Raw genomic sequence first — 20847 nt, 5'->3', positions numbered from 1 at the left:
TTTCCAGCTTCAGAAAAATGAAAAAAAAAAAAAAAAGAGCCCAAAGTCACCCACAATGTTTAATAAAAAGTCTCTGCCGTTCAAGAATGGCACACCTGGCAGTGGGGGACTAATAAAGGGACCGGTGACAAAGGTGTGAGCTGAGTCCAGGGAAACCAGCCAGGGCTGATATGGTGTCCTGAGGTTGACAACTCAAGCGCCGCCACCACCCCGAGCCTTGGGTAGAAGGAGGCTCCCCCCCTGTGCTGACTCATCAGGGAGGTGGTGAGAGAGGCCACACCCCCTCCCCTCCCCCACCCTCCTGTGCTGACTCATCAGGGAGGTGGTGGGAGAGGCCACACCCTCTCCCCTCCCCCACACCCCTGTGCTGACTCATCAGGGAGGTGGTGGGAGAGGCCACACCCCCTCCCCTCCCCCACTCCCCAGCCTCCTGCTCCCCTGTGCCTGTACCTGCCATCTCACCCAGCTGGAAGCTGGGGGCCAGGGGAGTCCTCCTCTGCGCCACTTAGAGGTCAGCCTCCACGTCACAGCCTGTCGCTGGACATACTGCAATTTATGTACCCGTCCTCCTCTTGATGGACACGGGTTATCTCCAGGTTTCCGCTGTTACAGTGGTCATTCTCGATGCAGATGTATAAGAGTTTCCCCCGGGTATGACTGTCCCTCCCTAGGGCTGTGCACATGTGCGGCTTTACCAAATGGTCCTGAACGCCTTTCCAACGCGCTGACCGGTATATCCTTCCACCGGCTCTATCTACCGACAAATCAGCGAACCAGGCTGGTGGTCAGCTTCCGTGCTGGCTCTACGGGTATCGCCAGGAGTCACTTTATATCACGGAGGTGAAACGCTCTTTTAAACTGCAGGGGGGGGCAAAAGTAGGTTTACAGTTGCGAGCACGTGGACGCAGTTTACTCTTGTGTTATTACTTATTGATTATGGCATTATTTTTCTTACACACAACTTGTACACCCGCTTTTGCCCCACCCTGTATGTGTTTGATGGTAGCAGCCGCGATCATATCCCCAAAAGCCCGTGCACATCCCAAGAGGGGCTGTGGTACCCAACGAGCCTGGTGACTGGACGCCCTCTTCTTAGCTCAGGCTTGATGAGTTCCCTGTGGTGTCTCCAGGGGCCCCGCCCATACCCCTTACAAAGTGATGTTGCCCGTTGTGTTATCTGAACTCTCTGTCTCTTCTCAGAATGTATAATAAGATGTGGCATCAGACCCAAGAAGCCCTCAATGCCTTGCTCGATAAGGAGTCTCAGAAGATGAGAGCACCACCCAGAAATCAAGTTTTCATCTTCCAAATGTTAGCCACCTTCTACATAAAATATGTACAGATCTTTAGAAACCTGGAGAATGTCTATGACCAGATCGTTCATCCGCAGAAACGCCTACTGATCCGGAAAATACTGGACGGCGTGATGGGCCGCGTCCTGGAGCTGAAGAGCGAGATGGTGGAGCTGGAACTGAGCGAGTTTCAGTACTTTGACGACGTCTTGCAGGACCTGAAGCTGGCTCCCGTGAGTACCCGGTTCTCTTCTCTCGGTAGTGTCCTCTTCGTGTCAGATAGGATGTGGAGGCCGGTCGCCCCCGTTCTGCAGGCTGCCTAGACGTGTTTCCTGACTGCTTTCTGGGTTAGAAGCTGAAGAACAGCCCTTCCGTTAGACCACACGGCCGTGGACCTGGCTGGGGTCTCCCTGGTTTGGGGCATACGTGAATCTTGACCATTGTTAGGTCTGTTGAACATTGAGGTCATTGCGGTCTTACTTGTCACCAGGGTGTCTGTCCAGGCTTGTCAGGGAGAAATAGGCTGACCCTTTCCCGAATGTCCTGTGGCACAAACCCTCCCAGTTCCCAACAGCGGTGCCTCCGCTGCTGTTTCCGAAGGAAAGGAGACCTCTCCCGGGCCTGTTTCCTCCTTGTCTTCTGGATGCGTGGCCTTGGGTTGTTGGTTCCCTGTTCCCAGGAGGACTCATCTCCTCTGCTGGTTTGGGTCAGTGGTGACTCCGAGGATGTATGACATGGGCCTTTGAGACTCAGACACAAGAGAAGGGCTCCGTCTCGCTCTCTGAGGCCACGGGGCTCTCCCACGGCCACCTCTGGCCACGGCGCCTTCCGGTGAGCGCCCTGCCCCTGCGCCTGTCCCCTGACCTTTGCTGCCGGCCGCCCAGGATGTCTCCGGCCCCCCCACCTGGCCAGGTCTTCCAGGGGCCAGTGGACACCGCACTTCGGGGTCATGGTCCTGTGAGTGCAGGCTTCATTTTGAAAGGAACGTTTTCCTGAAGTAGAGTTAAAAGGAGACAATGTTAAACTCTCTACATGGGTTTTAATGTTTCTTCCTTTTGAAAATAGTTGGGCCTCCTTAGAGGTTATGTTTCTTTCTGGGATAGACTTGACTCGCATTAGCAGCACACTTGACCAAAATGGACGAAAGAGAATAACTGAAATGAATGAAAATGTTGAAGATTATTCGAAAACTTCCAGGCTGATTGCATTCATTTATAAGAGCACGAGTTAAAGCTTTTTTAGGTCAAGTGTACTGTACTAACTCATGTGCAAATACCAAGCACAACTTAGGATAAACATGAAATAGTCATACAATTGCATTCCTAAATTCAATTAATTAACTCAGTTAATATAAAATTAGTTAATACAGTGGTACCTTGAGATACGAATTTAATTCGTTCTGTAACTGAGCTCGTAAGTCAGTCAACTCGTATATCACACTGCCGATACTGGACCTACGCGCCAATTAGCTGCAGCTTCCCGAATCACGGCTCGTATCTTGGAATTTTGCCTGGATCTGGAACAAAAATACAGACCGAGTCGCAGCTCGTATCTTAAAAATTCATATGTTGGTCTGTTAGTATCTCAAGGTACCACTGTATTGAATTTATTAATTTAACATTAAGAATAATAGATAAATAAGGCCCTGGCCAGTTGGCTCAGTGGTAGAGCGTCGGCCTGGCGAGCAGGAGTCCCGGGTTCGATTCCCAGCCAGGGCACACAGGAGAAGTGCCCATCTGCTTCTCCACCCCTCCCCCTCTCCTTCCTCTCTGTCTCTCTCTTCCCCTCCCGCAGCCAAGGCTCCACTGGAGCAAAGTTGACCCGGGCGCTGAGCATGGCTCTGTGGTCTCTGCCTCAGGTGCTAGAATGACTCTGGTTGCAGCAGAGCGACGCCCCAGGTGGGCAGAGCATCCTGGTGGGCATGCCTGGTGGATCCCAGTCGGGCGCATGCAGGAGTCTGTCTGACTGCCTCCCGTTTCCAACTTCAGAAAAATACAAAAAAAAAAAAAAAAAAAAAGAATAATAAATAACATTCCTAAATTTAAGGAACAAGAAGTTTATGGACTCTATATGGTGGGCTTGTTCAGTTCGTCCCTGCTTTTCTTACTGTTTCCACCAGCAGCACTCGGCTTCAGCTAGTTTATCTTCTTAAAGGCCATGACATTGAGAGGGATGATAGAGCCACTGAGCACCGAGGGGGGCGCTGGAGCCACTGAGCACGGAGAGGGACGACAGAGTCACTAAGCACCGAGGGGGACGGTGGAGCCACTGAGCATGGAGAGGGACGCTGGAGCCACTGAGCACGGAGAGGGATGATGGAGCCACTGAGCACGAGAGGGATGCTGGAGCCACTGAGCACCAAGAGGGATGGTGGAGCCACTGAGCATGGAGAGGGACACTGGAGCCACTGAGCATAGAGGGATCATGGGGCCACTGAGCACCGTGATGGTGGAGCCACTGAGCACGGAGAGGGATGACAGAGTCACTAAGCACCGAGGGGGACGGTGGAGCCACTGAGCACCGAGGGGGATGGTGGAGCCACTGAGCACGGAGAGGGACGCTGGAGCCACTGAGCACTGAGGGGGATGATGGAGCCACTGAGCACGAGAGGGACGCTGGAGCCACTGAGCACCGAGAGGGATGGTGGAGCCACTGAGCATGGAGAGGGACGCTGGAGCCACTGAGCATAGAGGGATGATGGGGCCACTGAGCACCGTGATGGTGGAGCCACTGAGCACAGAGAGGGACGACAGAGTCACTGAGCATGGAGAGGGATGGTGGATCACTGAGCACCGAGGGATGGTGGAGCCACTGAGCACAGAGGGATGGTGGAGCCACTGAGCACAGAGAGGGACGACGGAGTCACTGAGCATGGAGAGGGATGGTGGATCACTGAGCACCGAGGGATGGTGGAGCCACTGAGCACAGAGGGATGGTGGAGCCACTGAGCACAGAGGGATGGTGGAGCCACTGAGCACAGAGGGACAGTGGAGCCACTAAACATTGAGAGAAATAAAGAATGAGTGACATCATACTGGACGTCTTTGTAGCAGGTCACTATCAACAGTGTTTTCTGCAGTCCTGGAAGGTGCGAACTGAGCCATGTGACGGCAGTGAGCTCCAGCTGGTTAGCGGGCGCATCCAACTTCAGCATCATGGACCCCATAAACAGTGCTCTGGCCCAAGAGACACACTAACCTCTGGAAACTTCTGTGCAGACCAGTCCTGAGTTTCAGGGCGGAAGCCCAGACCAGCACAGCTGAGCAGCCCCCGTGCCGGGATCCCGTGGCTCTGTCCCCTCTCAGCCCACAGCCCCTGTGCCGGGCTCCCGTGGCTCCATCCCCTCTCAGTATGGCTCCGTCCCCTCTCAGCCCACAGCCCCTGTGCTGGGCTCCCGTGGCTCTGTCCCCTCTCAGCCCACAGCCCCTGTGCCGGGCTCCCGTGGCTCCGTCCCCTCTCAGCCCACAGCCCCCGTGCCGGGCTCCCGTGGCTCCGTCCCCTCTCAGCCCACAGCCCTGTCCCCTCTCAGCCCGCAGCCCCCGTGCCGGGCTCCCGTGGCTCCGTCCCCTCTCAGCCCACAGCCCTGTCCCCTCTCAGCCCGCAGCCTGTGTCGGGCTCCCGTGGCTCTGTCCCCTCTCAGTATGGCTCCGTCCCCTCTCAGCCCACAGCTCCTCCTCTTATGTTCTGGGCCCAGCACCCAACTCCTTGTACAATATGGCCGGCATCCCTGACTGCGGCTGACCAGTTCAGGGATGGGGACCTCGGCGGCCGCAACATCCAGTTTTTCTCTGAGAGCTCTGAGCTGGGACAGAGAGAGAGAGGGAGACCCGTTCCTCGCTCAGGGTCTGAACCTGTCTGCTGACCCCATTGTAAATAGTTGGAAACTATTATTCAGCAGATTCTCGGGAGAACAGAGGAAGCTGCTCTTTGGAGAGGAGAGAGGGAGCACAGAGCAGACTCCCCAGGAGGAGCGGGAATAAACAGCAGAGTCCTGAAGCGTCTTCGTCCCTGGACCCATCCCCGATGTTGGCGGCCACTCGGCCACTTTCCTGCCCTGGTTTCCACAAGGTTCCAAATCCTTCCCACCTGCTCCTTCTGGCTCAACTGGCCAGAAGACGGTTTCTGGAACCTGCCATATAGATCAGATCAGTAGCCTTCCCTAATAGTCCCCTGAGGTGGAGAGTCATGTAGGGGCAGGAGGGAGCAAGTTTCTGCCACAGACGTTTCCTGGATCCCACGCCACAGAGACGGGAAGCCCGAGGGCTGGTGGCGAGTCCGGAGCCCCTGGAGTCTGTGTTCCTCGCTCCTCCGCCGCCTTGTTCTGTTTCCTCAAAACCCCGACCACGACTCTGTGGTCTTAATGAGCGGGTGCAGCTCTGTCCGAAGTTTTGCCTTACCATTTAGAAAAGAAGAACACCTGAACGTGCCTGCTAATACATAAAACCACAGCATAACCTAGAAGGGTGACCCTTCCTTGAGCTGGCTGTTCTTGTCCCCAGGCCACCCTCAGCCACTGGACCCTAGAAATTCACACTCAGTCACCTCACACACTGTTTTATAAGCAAATACGACATTGTATCAAATGTGAAGACAAACCCCTCTAATACAGAGAAGCAGAGAGGGCCCTTCGTTGCCCCAGCTTTTCCCATAAAAACGCCCTGCCCACACACAGTGGTGAGAGCACAGGGTAACAGAGGCGAGTTCTCACGGTGGCAGGTGCTCAGCTTACAGGCGGTGGTGACCGGGTCAGGTGAGCCCGTTTCTGGGGGAGCACGGGTCAGCACCCCAGCCCTCAGACTGGAGGCCGCAGACCAGCTGGAGCTGCCGCGTGTGGGCGGCAGACTGCGTGTTCCCTCCGCGTGTCCCCGGCCGCCTCTCCAACCACCCCCGCTCCCGCTCGGCCAGCGCCCGGGAGAGCCGGCGCCTGGCAGGTGGAGGGGTTTACGCGACCAGCGCCCGGGAGAGCCGGCGCCTGGCAGGTGGAGGGGTTTACGCGACCAGCGCCCGGGAGAGCCGGCGCCTGGCAGGTGGAGGGGTTTACGCGACCAGCGCCCGGGAGAGCCGGCGCCTGGCAGGTGGAGGGGTTTACGCGACCAGCGCCCGGGAGAGCCAGCGCCTGGCAGGTGGAGGGGTTTACGCGGCGCCTGGCAGGTGGAGGGGTTTACGCGACAAGGCAGAGCCAGCCCAGCTCCTCACCCCGGAGGACTTGGCAGGGGACAACATCAGCTGGTTGTCCAGGAAACGGCATCAAGGGAGCCGTCCTCCCTCAGATGTGCACGGGGCTGGGCACGCCTTCGAGCTGACCCAGACGTAGAGGTCGGAGCCACGGCTGAGAAAAGGGGTCTTCAGTCCCCAGCCAGACCACCCTGAACGCACCGATCTCGTCCGATTGCAGAAGCTCAGCAGGGTTGGGCCTGGCTGGGACTTGTTTGGGAGAAAAGGGGTCTTCAGTGCCTTCAGCTCGCTGGCGCCGTACCCGTGAGCTGCCCGCGGCCAGCAGCCCTTCCTGGGCGGGCACACGTAGTCAGTCCATTCTCGGCCCTGGAGTGGCCGGCACAGCTTGTGCTGGGTGACACCACAGACGCTGTGGAGGACGCCAGGAGCGCTCACGGCAGAGGCCACCTCCTTGTTGGTTTTCATAGTCTATCGCCTCCTCCCGGAAGGTCTGGGGAGACTGCCCCACCACGACCTCAAAAAGACAGCCCTTTATGCTGTAATCTTTAGTTAGGGGAAGGCCTGTTCACAACTCCTAGTTGGGGAGGGGGAGTATGGAGAGTCACATCAGAATAGGAAAAAGGAGCATTGAGCCTGACCAGGCGGTGGCGTCATGGACAGAGCATCGGACTGGGATGCAGAGGACCCAGGTTCAAAATCCCCAGGTTGCCAGCTTGAGTGTGGGCTCACCAGCTTGAGCACGGGGTCACTGGCTTGAGTGTGGGATCATAGACATGACCCCATGGTCACTGGCTGAGCCCAAGGTTGCTGGCTTGAGCAAGGGGTCACTCGCTCTGCTGTAGACCCTGGTGAAGGCACATATGAGAAAGCAGTCAATGAACTAAGGAGCCGCAACAAGGAGTTGATGCTTCTCATCTCTCTTTGTTCCTATTTGCCTGTCCTTATCTGTCCCTCTCTCTGACTCTCTCTCTCTCTGTCAAAAAAAAAAAGGGAGCGTTGACCCTGAAGACCAGAACCTGAACTTTCCTTAGTCAAAAAGTTCAGCAGAAGGCAGCCAGGAGTGTCCAAGAGTGTCCAGGCCAGGGCTTCTCAATGGGCTTGGCCAAGGGCCACCTGCAACCTTCCATAACCCTTGTCCACTCCTGACTGTTGAACTCGGACTGGTGAATATTCACTCGACCTCTACTAACTGGAAAAATTCAGTAATATACATAGTGAAGACTAGAAGTTTATTGTGTGTGTATATATGTCTCAAAGTTTCCTAATGAATCAAGTTAATTTTGTAAGTAATTTTTGTAATGGGATAATTTAGGTAAAAATAAAACCAATTACTAGAAGAAAAAAAAGTTGACCATTATGTCCAAAATTTGATGATGCTAATGATCAGTTACTAGATTTAACTCCCAAGATCTCTATAGCTCAAAACTTTGCCATTCTAATTTATATGATTAGGTAGACTGAGCTGATGCAACATTTCTTTAAAGAAATTCATTAACTTATATGTCAATTGGAGCCTAGCTGATACAAGTTACTGACATCTTACTGTGATGATTTAAAAAGAAAAGGAACGTGGCTACAATGTTCCTTCTGACTTTTTTGTGTCTCCTTGTGTATAAGAAATTCTCTTCCCTCCCCTGGCCTCGTGGTCTCTCCCATGAGGATGGGCTACTGCCGTGTTCTTACTGAATATGTTAAATGGATCTGAGTCCTGGAACTCTAACAAAAATGCTCTTTTGCTTATTTATTATTATTATTTTTGTCTTTCTCTAGCAACAATTAGATATTCCCATACCCAAGTACTTTCTGAAGGAGAGGTTGGAAGTCATAAAAGGAAGAGAGAAAATCCTCGCTCGAATCCTAGCCGACGCTGGATTACACATATCTAAGGTGGTTTGTATGTTATTTTAACAAACATTATTCCATACGCTATAAAATCTGCTTCTCCTGCTCCTCACAGAGAAGCAATTAGGGTTATTTCTCGTGTGAGGAGAGCTGTACCTTTTCCCTGCGGCTGTTAAGTATAGAAGTGTTTTTGGTGATTCATAACCATTCTTTGTGGAGGACTGAGAAGTCGAGGCCAAACACGATGCTCTGTTGGTGGAACCAGCATCTCTTCGATGGGATGGCGTCCGTAGATCACCAACTCAGTGTAATTTCTCAACTCAGATTCCCCTCGCCTAAATCAGAAGACGAATGTTGTTCACGTCAAGTAATTGAGGGCTGAGATAACTTACTCAGGACACAAAAATATGACTGCACTTTCTAAAAATGCTGCTTGACCTTTTATAGCTTCCAGTTGAGAGACATTGGATCGCCTCGAGGGGACTGTCCGTGGGGAGACAGAAATCCTTACCGATCCCCCAGGGAGCAAAGAGCACATTCTATTCAGCTGCCCCCTCCTCCCCCATGCTGCGCACCTCTGCCTTCTTCCCCGTCTTGGCTGTTGGCTGGGACTCTCCGGCCCTTCTTGGATCTCGTGGTGACGTCCATTCAGCCTCCTGTGGGCAGTCTTTTTCTGCCAGTCATTTCCACGTGGCGCTGCCGTACCTTCTGGCAAATCTACGTAATGCATTTCCGTGACCTTCGCTGCTTTCAAAATCAGTGCCCCTGACCGTCCAAACCGGGACAGCTCAGAGTGGACAGGGCACTCTCAGTATCTCCGCTGCCCCTGCAGGTGCAGACCAGGGTGCCCGTGGTAGATCACACGTGGTCTTCCTACAAATAGGCCGCCTGAGGCATGACCAGCTGACTCCAGGGGCATGCTGAGGGGCAGCCAGGAGGGAGTGCGTGCCCCGGGTCGCCGGCCCCGTGCTGGCTCTTGTTTTGAGCAGGCGCGCTTCCTGTGCAGAGAGGGCCCCCTCTTCTCCCTCCGTCCCAGCCTGTCAAAGTGATACTCACACTGCAGAGCCCAGTAGGAGAGAGTGTCCCCCAGGAATCCTCTCCTAACCCCTCTCTAGAAACCGTCTCTCCTCCCATGCCTGTCCCCTAAGTGACTGATCCCTCTTCCACACGGTACATTCCGGGAACTCGGTCCCAAGGCTGACTTGCCTGGGGTCGTCGGGCCTGTCCTCAGCACCGGCTCCCGAGTCCGGCCTCCAGAGCATGCGTCCCCGCGGGACCCCTGGCACAGACCGCTGGCACGCGTGCAGGTTCACTGCAGAGCTCACTGGAGAGTGCGAGGGGAGCCCAGAAGGGAGATGGCATCGCTCCCGCTGCAGGAAAGCCCCGAAAGTCCCTCTTCCTTTGTGCGGGGTCAGCAGTTGGGAGGTCTCACCCTCCCTCAGCGTCCAGCCCTCGGACTCCGCTCGGCTCGGCTGTCCCGGCATCAGAGTGCCCACGCTCAGCGAGACACGGGCATCTGGGTGGTGACGTCCCTGTGGCCTTTGGGGTCTCACTGGACCCCACTCTCATCTCAAGCTGCTTCTTTCTTGAAAATATACGCGCTCTGTGCCCCGAGAAGACTGCACTCTAGACGTCCCCGCCTGCGCTGCGGCGCTTACCGTGTGTTCCCGGGGCCTCCATCCGCGTGCCACAGCCTTTGTCGTCCCCACGACCCCGCGACCCTGAGCGGTAGTCGTTCCGGACCGGGACTGTTTTCAGAGTGACAGTACGGGACCCAGAGGAAGTGAGCACAGTGATAACGTACACTCGCCGGGCACGTGCTGTCCGCAGAAGTGCTTTGACACACGCCGTCTGCCCTTCCTGGGGAGTCACGGTGCTTCTACCCGAACACGCGAAGAGCATCGCTGGAAATGTGCGCGCTCCGCAAGCGTGAAGGCGGGCGCTCCGTGCACCCAGGAGGCGGAGGAGTTGTTAGGTGGCGCCGCTGCCCGGGGGTGGGGGGTGGGGGACCCACGCGCCCCGCGGGGGGCAGGGGGGCAGGGGCTGCCTTATCGGGAGGGGGTCCTCTCCTTCAGATAGGCCCGGCCCCTTACCAACCGGGGAATGCATGCAAGTTACTTCTTTGAGCTTCGGTCTTCGGAACCCTTCAGTGGCCACAGTAACACCTGCCCTGGAGCTCGCTTTGTGACGTGGATGAGGGGACACAGGAAAAGTGTCTGGCATCCATGGGTTCTCAGTAAACGTCTCTTTGCTCTCCATCCTGTACATGCATATGCACACGTACACACGCACACGTGCACACGCACACACACATGCACACGCACACGTGCACACACATCGTCACACAGTCACGACCAGCCTGGGGAAGGAGGACCCAGCTGGTGATTGGAGCACCCACACTGGACCTCGGTGTCCTGTAAGCAGCCTGACACAGTGGCCGTAGCTGCCCTCAGGCCAGGAGAAGGACTCGGGCCTGGTCTGGGTGCTTTTCTGCCTCCAGTGCCTCTCCTTTCCCACCCGTGCATGGGGCACACCCACGCCAGGCCACATGCTCAGCTTCTCCCTTGCTCTGGGGACAACGGGGGGCCTTGGGTCTGAGCCCACCAAACTCCTGCCGGCCTCCGGGCACCCCTAGCAACCCTGCTCTTACCCCTCCTCCCTCCACCACAGCACAGCCCCTTGCCCGACTTTGCCTCCAAAGACAGCATTGTCCTGCACAGCCCGATGCTTCTCCGTCTCCATGGTCGCCTTCATGTCTGAATGTTTCAAAATGAAAACCTGTAGGCACCGGGGGACATTTCATATATAAAGTGAACACTCCTCCAGCGATTTTAACGTTAGTCCATTAGTCAGATTCACCAGACCATTCTTTACAGGATTTTAAGGTCAGCATTCTACTTCCTCTGTATTTTATGTTGTTATTCTAATTTACGTTTACACTATTAAGTTCATGAAATATTGATGGCAGTTTCAAGTTTCACTGAATCCGTTTTATTGGCATTCCTGGTCTACTCGGCCTAAATGTCGAGCTCCTTAGTATTCTGTTTGCTGGGTAGAGGAAGACGGGAGGGGCCCTCCAGCACGGGCCACCACAGAACCAGGGCAGATTGTGACAGTGTACGTGATTCCCGGGGAAACGCTTAGCATCGCGCGGAGGGCACACTCTTTATCAACCGTCAGTCTGGAAGCTCTGCAAAGCCGGGTCGGAAGTACACGTGTGGTGTTTCTGGGGTCAGCGGATGTCGTCAGCGTGTTTAACCATCGACTGATCTCCAGTTTTTGTCTGTCTGTTTCTGCAGAGAGACCCAATGAAGAGCATCTCCCCAGAACAGGCTGTGAGGGTCATCCAGGTCGCGGAGAGGGCGCGGCAAGGTCGCCTGAGAGCCGCGTTCATGAGGCAGGTCTTCCTCCAGGAGCAGAGGACCAGGGAAGCCCGGCTCCTCGGCGAGAAGGGGTTCGACGTGGAGGCGGCCGCCCTGTGCATCCAGAAGGTGTGCGGGGACGGGGGAGGGGCAGGCAGCTGGACGTGGGGGCCCCGGGGTCCGCCACCGCCCGGGGTGCACGCCAGGGCGCGGCCAGCTCCGACGCACAGAAGCCCACCTCTATAGGAGAGCGGGGTTAAGTTCCGGGGAGATTGATTTTCTTACCCCGGGGGAACCGTGAGCTAAGCTTGCTCACGCTTTTTAAGTTGCATTATAAATAGATTTAAACCATGCGGCGTTTTCTTCAGTTGTTCGTAAAACCGTTGATAATTGTCGGAAAGTACGTGGCTAACAACTCCGGGAGGATATAAACCCATGTATGCACGGACATGTAACATGTACAGCGGGGCTAGCACCTGCTTGCTCGCGGTCCACATGGAGTCCCGGCGGCCGTCACGGGTGACCGGAGCCTCGAGGCTCTCTGAGAAGCGGGGCCTGGAGGTTTCCCCCCCGTCTGTGAGACGAGCACCGTTGATGCGTGTACCCCGTCCTTTTTCCAGTAGAGACTGTGTTGCTTGCAGGGAACTGCAGGACATGGCACGGGACAAGTGAGACTTAGGCCAGAGCAGAAGGAAGCACAGGGACCTGCCCTGGAGCGCGGAGATCAGGACTCGGGCCCCTGGCCCTGTCGGAAGGGCGGGGGTGGGGCCGGGGGGAGGGACAGATAAGAGACCGTCTTCCGTGGAGGGAGGGAGTTTTAAACACACGTTGGACGTTCACAGCCGAGTTGTCCAATTCGACACTACTGTGTTGGATTTCCCCGCATGACCGCAGAAATTTTTCTCTTGAACCCATGAACTGACACCCTCAGACGTAGTCCCACGCCCTTGCAATCTAGAAGATTCCCTTGAAGAAATACAGGTAGGGGCATCTCACTAAGGAGAATCCTAGGCCATTTCTCCCCCCCCCCACACACACACAAACATTTGAGATTTCTTTGATACATAATAGCGTGTAAGTTTTTAAGATAGATGTCCTAATTTGATGTGCAAATATATTCTAAACCAATGACCACAGTAAAGTTAATCCACACCCCCATCCCCACACATGATCACCACTTTTCCTTTCAGTGAGAACATTTAAGATCAACCCTCTTAGCGGTTTTAAAGGATGCACTACCGTGCTGTTAGCCACAGTCACCATACTGTACCTTCGGTCCCCCGGACGTGCTCGTCTGTCTCACACCTGGAAGTCTGCGCCTTTGCCCACCGTCACCATGTCCCTCACGGCCTCCACCCCCCGCCCTGGCGACTACAAACCCACTCTCTGTTTCTATAGGCCCAGTAGCTTTTAGAATCTACGTAGAAGTGTGGTCACACAGTGTGTGTCTTTCTCCGTGGGGTTTACATCCGTTAGCATAACGCCCTCCAGGTCCACCATGCTGTCGCAGAGGGTGGGATTTCCTTCCTTTCATGGCTGACTGATGTGTCATTGTATGTAGATACCACGTTTTCTTTATCCATCCACAGACACTTAGGGTGTTTCCAGGTCTTGGCTATTGTAAACTGTGCTGCCATGAACATGCAGCTGCAGGTATCTCTTTAAGTTACCGATTTTATTTCTTTTTGATATATACCCAGATTGCCGGATCCTGTGGCAGTTTTGTTTTTAGTAACCTCCCTGCTGTTTTCCATGGTGGCTGCGCCAGCTGAACACTGCCACCATCGGTGACCGGGGCTCCCTTTTCTCCAGGTCCCCACCAGCCTTTGTGATCCCCTGTCATTCTGCTTGTGGCCATTCTGACAGGCCTGAGGCTGTTGCCGGGTCAGCAGTGGGGTTTGAGGTTAGCAGGCTAGCTCCCATGGTCTTGGGTGAGTGTGAATCCAGTCTGGTCCCTGGGTGGACGGATTCCTTCTGGGACACCCTGTTCATTGGGGTGACACTGGGACAAGGGTCCACCTCAGGGTCCACAGCTGTGTCCTCTGACAGCAGCCCAGGCTGTTTATGTGATTCATTCTCTCTTTAGTACATTCCCCTCCGATCACAGAAGAAAAAATATTCCATCAACACACACACGTGTGCAACCTTGGCCGCGCAGTCATTATATCATTTGGAACAGGCAGTTTACATGGTAGAAACATTACGGCAATGTTTTTATGTATTTACTTTTTGCATGTACCAAACAAGTAACCATTTCTTTGTTTTTAGGTATGGCGAAGTTTCCATCGACGTCAGCAAACTAAAAAAGAGAGAGAAGAGGAGATGATATTCCTGGGTATGGTAAGTTTTCTCGTACACAGATATATGTGTCTGGTTTTCTTTTCTTTTTTTTTTTTTTCATTTTTCTGAAGCTGGAAACAGGGAGAGACAGTCAGACAGACTCCCACATGCGCCCGACTGGGATCCACCCGGCACGCCCACCAGGGGCGACGCTCTGCCCACCAGGGGGCGATGCTCTGCCCATCCTGGGCGTCGCCATATTGCGACCAGAGCCACTCTAGCGCCTGAGGCAGAGGCCACAGAGCCATCCCCAGCGCCCGGGCCATCTTTGCTCCAATGGAGCCTTGGCTGCGGGAGGGGAAGAGAGAGACAGAGAGGAAAGCACGGCGGAGGGGTGGAGAAGCAAATGGGCACTTCTCCTGTGTGCCCTGGCCGGGAATTGAACCTGGGACTCCTGCATGCCAGGCCGACGCTCTACCACTGAGCCAACCGGCCAGGGCGTGTCTGGTTTTCTTAAAGAGAGTAGAACCTGTAAGGCTTGAGTCTTCCTTAGATAGTCCTTGAGGAAAGAAAAATAAATGGCCAGTGACATTAGAGGGCGGGGCCACCTGTGCTATACAGAGGGCTGCTGGGAAGATCCACAGCGAGCGGGGGGTGTCCACGTCCACGTCTCTGATGGGACCCACAGACTCTCCCCAAAGGGGAGACAGGCCCTGAGCTGCCCACGACACGCCGTCCCCATCTGATGCCATAGCGCACTTGACTTGATTAGTCCGTGTGGTCACGAGAAGGGGTGCGCTCGGAGATGGGAACCTTCAGGGTGTTAGGACGGAAGCCGAGTGGAAATGGCAGAGGGGTGACCTGCGGCCGTGTAACAAGTTACTGACTCAGCAGCTGACACGCACGCCCGTGTCATCTCGGTCGCCGCCATGGCCCAGGAGCCTGTACCTGGCTGGGCCCTCTGCCCAGCGGCTCACAGGCTGCAGCCAAGGTGTTGGCCGGGGCTGAGGTCTCATCGAGGCTCTGCAGGGGAAGGATCCACTTCTTCCAAGCTGGTTCCTGGGAGCTGGCGGATGGAAGGCCTCGGTTTGGGGGCCTGTGGTAAGCCGGAGACAGCCCCAGCCCAGTGCCATGGGGACCTCTCCGTCCATCCAGGAACTGGTTCACACAAGCCAGCAGGGGAGAGGGGCCACCATCTCCTGCAAAGGCTCGCAGAAGTGGCACGCCTCACCTGTGCCCCACTCAGTTGGTTAGAAGCAGGTCACAGGCTCACCCACAGTCAGGCAGAGGAGAGGACAAGAGGGTGTGAGCACCAGGAGGTGGGGACGATGGGGTACCGCCTCAGAGCCTCTGTCTGTGCGAAGGAGGGTCCTCCATTGCCTGCTTTGACAAGCAGGGGGCCCCGAGGAGGGTCCTGGAGCCGGGACGGCCGCTTCCTGGGGCGGCCCGCTCTGTCTCCGTGGGGGAGCTTCTTCCTGTCCTTCACCTGCAGTCCGCTCCCCGACAGTTCCCACAGGCTGGCTGGGGCTCTGTCCCCCGGGGTCACCCAGAGTATGTCTGGTTCCTCTTTCTCAGGACAGCCCTTCAGGCATTTGAAGGTGGCTCTTGAGTCTTCTCCCCCATTCTTCAGTGCTAATTATATTGGAGACAGCAGCCCTTGGGTGGGGCGGGGCTCTTGAGTCTTCTCGCCCATTCTTCAGTGCTAATTATATTGGAGACAGCAGCCCTTGGGTGGGGTGGGGGCTGGGGGTTGACCTGCTCATGTTTGTTAAAGAATGCTGTAATTTGAGAAGGGCGGGAAGGAAAGCCTGCGGAACCCGTCGCAGCTCTGAGTTAAGGGGTGCTGGTGTGAGCCCCAGTGCTTGGTGCCCTATTTAACAGCCAGATTAAAATACTACAACAGTGATGTTGATAGAGATGAAAACCAGGTCTCTGAAGCCATGACTCTCCGGTGGGACCAATCAACAAAAGAAGGAGGCCCTGCCTGGTTGGTTCAGCGGTACAGCATCGGCCCAGCATGTGGAAGTTCCGGGTTCAATTCCCAGTCAGGGAACACAGGAGAAGCGCCCATCTGCTTCTCCACCCCTCACCCTCTCCTTCCTCTCTGTCTCTCTCTTCCCCTCCCGCAGCCAAGGCTCCATTGGAGCAAAGTTGGCCCTGGCACTGAGGATGGCTCTATGGCCTCTGCCTCAGGTGCTAAAAATAGCTCGGTTGCCAAGCAACAGAGCAAAGATGGGGTCAAGCATCACCCCCTAGTGGGCTTGCCAGGTGGATCCCAGTCAGGGCACATGTGGGAGTCTGTCTCTCCACCTCCCTGCCTCTCACTTGATAAGAAAAAAAAAAAGAAAAGGAAAGAAAACACAAATATGCTGAAGAGAACCACAGATGCTACTAGGTTTAAAAATATTAAATAAGATTATGAGTAGCTATGGTAATACATTATTAGAAAATAATTGAACAGAGAAGATTCCTAGGGAAGTACGAATGTTGAAATTGACCAAAGAGGTGAAATTCCTGAATTAATCCCTGTGGCAAACATCTAAAAGATTTTTAAAATCCCTGCATTTCTTTGTGAGAGCAGATGCCAACAAGTGAAAAAGTAAATGCAATTTATGCTTTTTTTTTTTTTAACCAATGTATGGATATGTTTTGTTTCGGGTTTTTTTAGTTACATTTTCCAATGCTGCATGCCCCCGGCTCGGTAATAGAGGCCTCAGTGGTCACCCGTCTGCGGTGGATACAACAGCCTAGCATGAGGCCCCCCAGAGCCCTTTGTCCTGGGGTCGGCCATGAATGTGACCACCTCAGCCACATTGTCATTGAGCCTCCTTGTGTAAAAATATTAATTTTCCCCCTGAGATTTCAGAATGTAAAATAAGTCAAAAGGCCTTATCAGTGATGTTACTACGATTAGACAAAATACAATCGTCTCTCACTTAGGGTATTGCTATTTAACATCTGGCAATGTATCGGTGGCATCTTGTCAATGACAAAGGACACGCGAGTGCCTTTGTGTGAGGATAGTGGACGGTGCCCTCCGACTGCTCTGTCCGACTGTCCGCGCCTGCAGTCCGAGCCTCTGCTGTCAGCTCAGAGCGGAAGACGTGAATTATTTGCCTTGCGGAATGAAACCAACCCGGGTTCCAGACACTCGGAAGAGCACCGTTTCCTGGTGACGGGGCAGGATGGCCCTGCACACGTGTGTGTGAAGTCTCAGGGTGGCATCCAGCTGTATTGTCTACAGTTCCGGCCAGAGTGGCCTATGTGCTTCAAGGGACACCTTGAGTGCATCGCCGATGTCCTTCATTCCCCTTTGATCTGCGAATTTTAGAGATAAGTTCAGCATTTATTTTTGGAATTGAAAACCCTGTGGGTGCCCTGTCCAGCTTCTGTTTTCTAGTGTGGGCATGCTGGGCTGATGAAATGGGGGACAGTCCCTGCCGGGTGTCACAGGTTTTTGTGGTTTAAAAATTCACTAGGTAAATAGTATCCAGCCGTGAAGAAAGGAGTCCTGACTCCAGCTATCGCAGGGGTGGAACTTGGAGGACATTATACCAAGTGAAATAAGCCAGTCACATAAAAGACAAATACTGTGTCGATCTAGAGTTGTCACACTCATAGAAGCAGAAAGTAGAAGGGTGGTCGCCCTGGGGTGGTGGGGAGGGGGATGGGCAGTCGTGTTCAGTGAGTACAGAGTCTCAGTTCTGCAGAATGGAAACTTCCTTATAATATATACATATATATTTATTTATTTATTTATTTATTTATTTATTTATTTATTTTCTGAAATGAGAAGCAGGGAGGCAGAAAGACAGACTCCTGCAGGCGCCCAACCGGGATCCACCCGGCATGCCCACCAGGGGGCGATGCTCTGCCCATCTGGGGTGTTGCTCCATTGCAAAAGGAGCCATTCTAGTGCCTGAGGCAAAGGCCATGGAGCCATCCTCAGCGCCTGGGCCAACTTTGCTCCAATGGAGCCTTGGCTGCAGGAGGGGAAGAGAGAGACAGAGAGAAAGGAATGGGGGGGTGGAGAAGCAGATGGGCACCTCTCCTATGTGCCCTCACCAGGAATCGAACCTGGGACTTCCACACGCCGGGCTGACGCTCTACCGCTGAGCCAACTGGCCAGGGCCAGAATGGAAACTTTCTATAGATCTGTTGCACAACAGTGTGAACCTAACACCACTGACCCATCTATTTAACAGTAGCTAGTAAATTTTGTTATGTGTCTTTTACCACAATCCAAAAATATTTTATTCAAATTTTTAATTAATTTAAATTTAATTTTAAAAATTTAAAACTATGAACAACCATAAATTTTTAAAATTTATTTTAATTAATTCAAAATTCAATTTAATTCAAAAATGTTTAATTTGCTGAGATGGTTTCTATGTAAATCATGGCTATTCACTAATAGCCCAAAAATAGAAATTAAAAATGAAATGAGATGCAGTATTTATGCATTTGAGATGTTCTCAGTTGGAAGGTACATCATGATTTTTATTTGCCATTAAAGAAAGAAAATGGTCAAATAAAGCAAGACGCACCCTTGATTGAAATACGCACCCATCCCTAATTTCAGACATGTTACACCGGAAAAAATGTATCTTAGAATTGGTGAAACAGGACAATCCAGAGTTTGGATAGTATGAAGAGAGCAACCTGTCTGTTTTTCATTAAATGGGACTGCCCGGTTGCGTGAGCGTGTGTGTGTGTGCGTATGTGTGTGTGTGTGTGTGTGCACGTGCGCACACACCTTCTCTTGGTTTTCAGGCTCTGTTGCAGTTTCACACCTTTGTGAAATACACGGCTTCCATTGGTAGAGAATGGCATCTTCCCTTCACTGACTGATAACCATAAAAATTCATTGCCCCAAATCCAAGAAATGTTTTCAATTGAATATATTTTCCACTCTATCACTAATGAAGGTACTGTCTACTCATTTAAAAATCTCCCGTCTGCACTATTCCACTTTGTTACATTGTGCCCATGCAGAAGCCGTTGACTCATCTGACCCACACAGCCCTGGCACCTGTGTGGGAAGCCCGCGTGCTTCCGGGGTGACTGTCCTCATAACGCAAACCAGAATCAGAGCAGGAAACATCACCGCGCCTTCAATTCCGGGCCAAGTGTTTTTCTTACCATTGTCACATAAATTCTTTTTTTTTTCTTATTATTGCCATGTTAAATATTGATATTCTAAAATCTACAAAGGAAAATAAATAGCACTCTAAAGATTCATGTGCAGCCATTTTAATTGGCAGAGCCAATGGGGTGGATCAGGTAGTGGGAAACTTTAATGAATGTAATATATTTCATTCTGTGGGTCCCTTTGAAATAATTTGTCCTACAGTCACGACCATCATATATTCTGTGTTCCCCTGAAGCTATCGATGTTTGCATTATAATGAACACGGGGGGAGGGGGGAAATGCTTATTAAAGAGAAAGAACTGTCACTTTGAAATGCATCCATGGAACCCTCAAAGCACCATAAAACCCTGCTCACTTTCAGAGCCTCGCAGGAAGCAAGCTCTCTGCTAGAGTGGGTTTTTTTTTTCTTGGTCAATAAATTAGACTACTTCCTTATTAACAAACAACCCTGAGTAGGAGCTTGGGCGCCCAGGGAGCACCCCTCCGAGCCTCCTTTTGGGGAAGGCGGCCTGCCGTGCCCTGTGCTCCCCGCGCCCTCAGCACCCAGGGGCTCCTCTCTGGAAAGGGCAGTCAGAGCCGAAATGGGCGCTGAATCGAAATGTGACGCTCTTTTATGGTCACGCTTCAGTATCAGCCGAAAGCCACGTCGTCCGGCATGGTCATGTGCATTGTGTAGTATATTCATCTCCAAATGACGTTTTGCTTGTTTCCAGGAATAAATTATTCTCCGTAAAGGACTTTGCTGTGTAATTGATGGGGTTTCGTTTTGCTTTGTTTTAGATATTTTTTTTTTTTGGAATTTTCTGAAGTGAGAAGTGGGGGCAGGGGAGTGGCAGACAGACAGACTCCTGCATGTACCTGCCTCGGGTCCACTCAGCATGCCCACCAGGGGGCGATGCTCTGCCCATCTGGGCCATTGCTCCATTGCAACCGGAGCCATTCTAGCGCCTGAGGCAGAGGCCACAGAGCCATCCTCAGCACCCAGGCCAACTGTGCTCCAGTGGAGCCTTGGCTGCGGGAGGGGAAGAGAGAGACAGAGAGGAAGGAGAGGGGGAGGGGTGGAGAAGCAGATGGACGCTTCTCTGTGCCCTGGCCGGGAATTGAACCCGGGACTTCACACAACAGGCCGATGCTATACCCGAGCTGACTAGCTAGGGCAGATTTGTTTTATATTTTAAATGCAAAGGAACCACTCCCTAAGTGTCCCAGAGGGGGCGGCATCTCTGAATCGAGTGGGGTGTCTCCACCCCTGGCGTTGAAGGGTTGGCTTTGTCAGGTTGACGAAGAACCAGGCACCCCGACAGTCAGTTGGGAACGTGTGCCCGGCTGTACCACCTGGGCCAGTGGGGAGGGGACTTCAAGCGAGACCCCTACGGACCCTCTGAGCAGCCTGTTTCTTCTGTGAGAGCAGGGTAGGGCTAGCTAGTTTGAAGAGCTGTCAGAAGGACTTCAGGAGAGAGGGCACGCGCCTTCAAGAGGAATGGTGGCTGAGGTTAGTGTCTGGGATAAAGGATAGATAGCATGTTGTCATGGTAACTGAATGATTTCGTACAATGGAAAGCCATCAAGATGCGGGATCGCTTTTCTGTGTCACAGAACACAAAATACTTCCAAACAAGTCGTTGCATAAAATACTCAGGTTACTGATTTCAAAAAGGAACACATCTTGGCCCGTGTTATTCAGACTCATGAGCAGTGGAGTTGGAGCAGCCCACAGCCTGCGTCTATGGTGTGGCGGCCTTAC

At 53.2% G+C, this 20847-nt stretch overlaps 1 protein-coding gene across 4 annotated transcripts in view; it reads left to right on the top strand.

Annotated features, from left to right (window-relative positions):
* The window catches only part of IQCA1 (IQ motif containing with AAA domain 1), a 149764-nt gene that overhangs the window by 11591 nt on the left and 117326 nt on the right, over positions 1–20847 (top strand). For 2 of the 4 annotated variants that reach the window (XM_066345176.1, XM_066345175.1), the window contains exons 2-5: positions 1201–1525; positions 8238–8354; positions 11609–11800; positions 13940–14011. In XM_066345176.1, the coding sequence (XP_066201273.1) occupies positions 1201–1525; positions 8238–8354; positions 11609–11800; positions 13940–14011 (706 nt within the window). Of the gene's footprint in view, positions 1–1200; positions 1526–8237; positions 8355–11608; positions 11801–13939; positions 14012–20847 lie in introns of those variants that run through there. The other 2 variants (XM_066345179.1, XM_066345178.1) reach the window with 2 other exon arrangements.

The sequence above is a fragment of the Saccopteryx leptura genome, chromosome 7 (genome assembly GCF_036850995.1).
Source record: "Saccopteryx leptura isolate mSacLep1 chromosome 7, mSacLep1_pri_phased_curated, whole genome shotgun sequence".
Taxonomy (NCBI): domain Eukaryota; kingdom Metazoa; phylum Chordata; class Mammalia; order Chiroptera; family Emballonuridae; genus Saccopteryx; species Saccopteryx leptura.
Note: the sequence above shows the minus strand (reverse complement) of the source record. Positions and strands in the feature narration are given on the sequence as shown.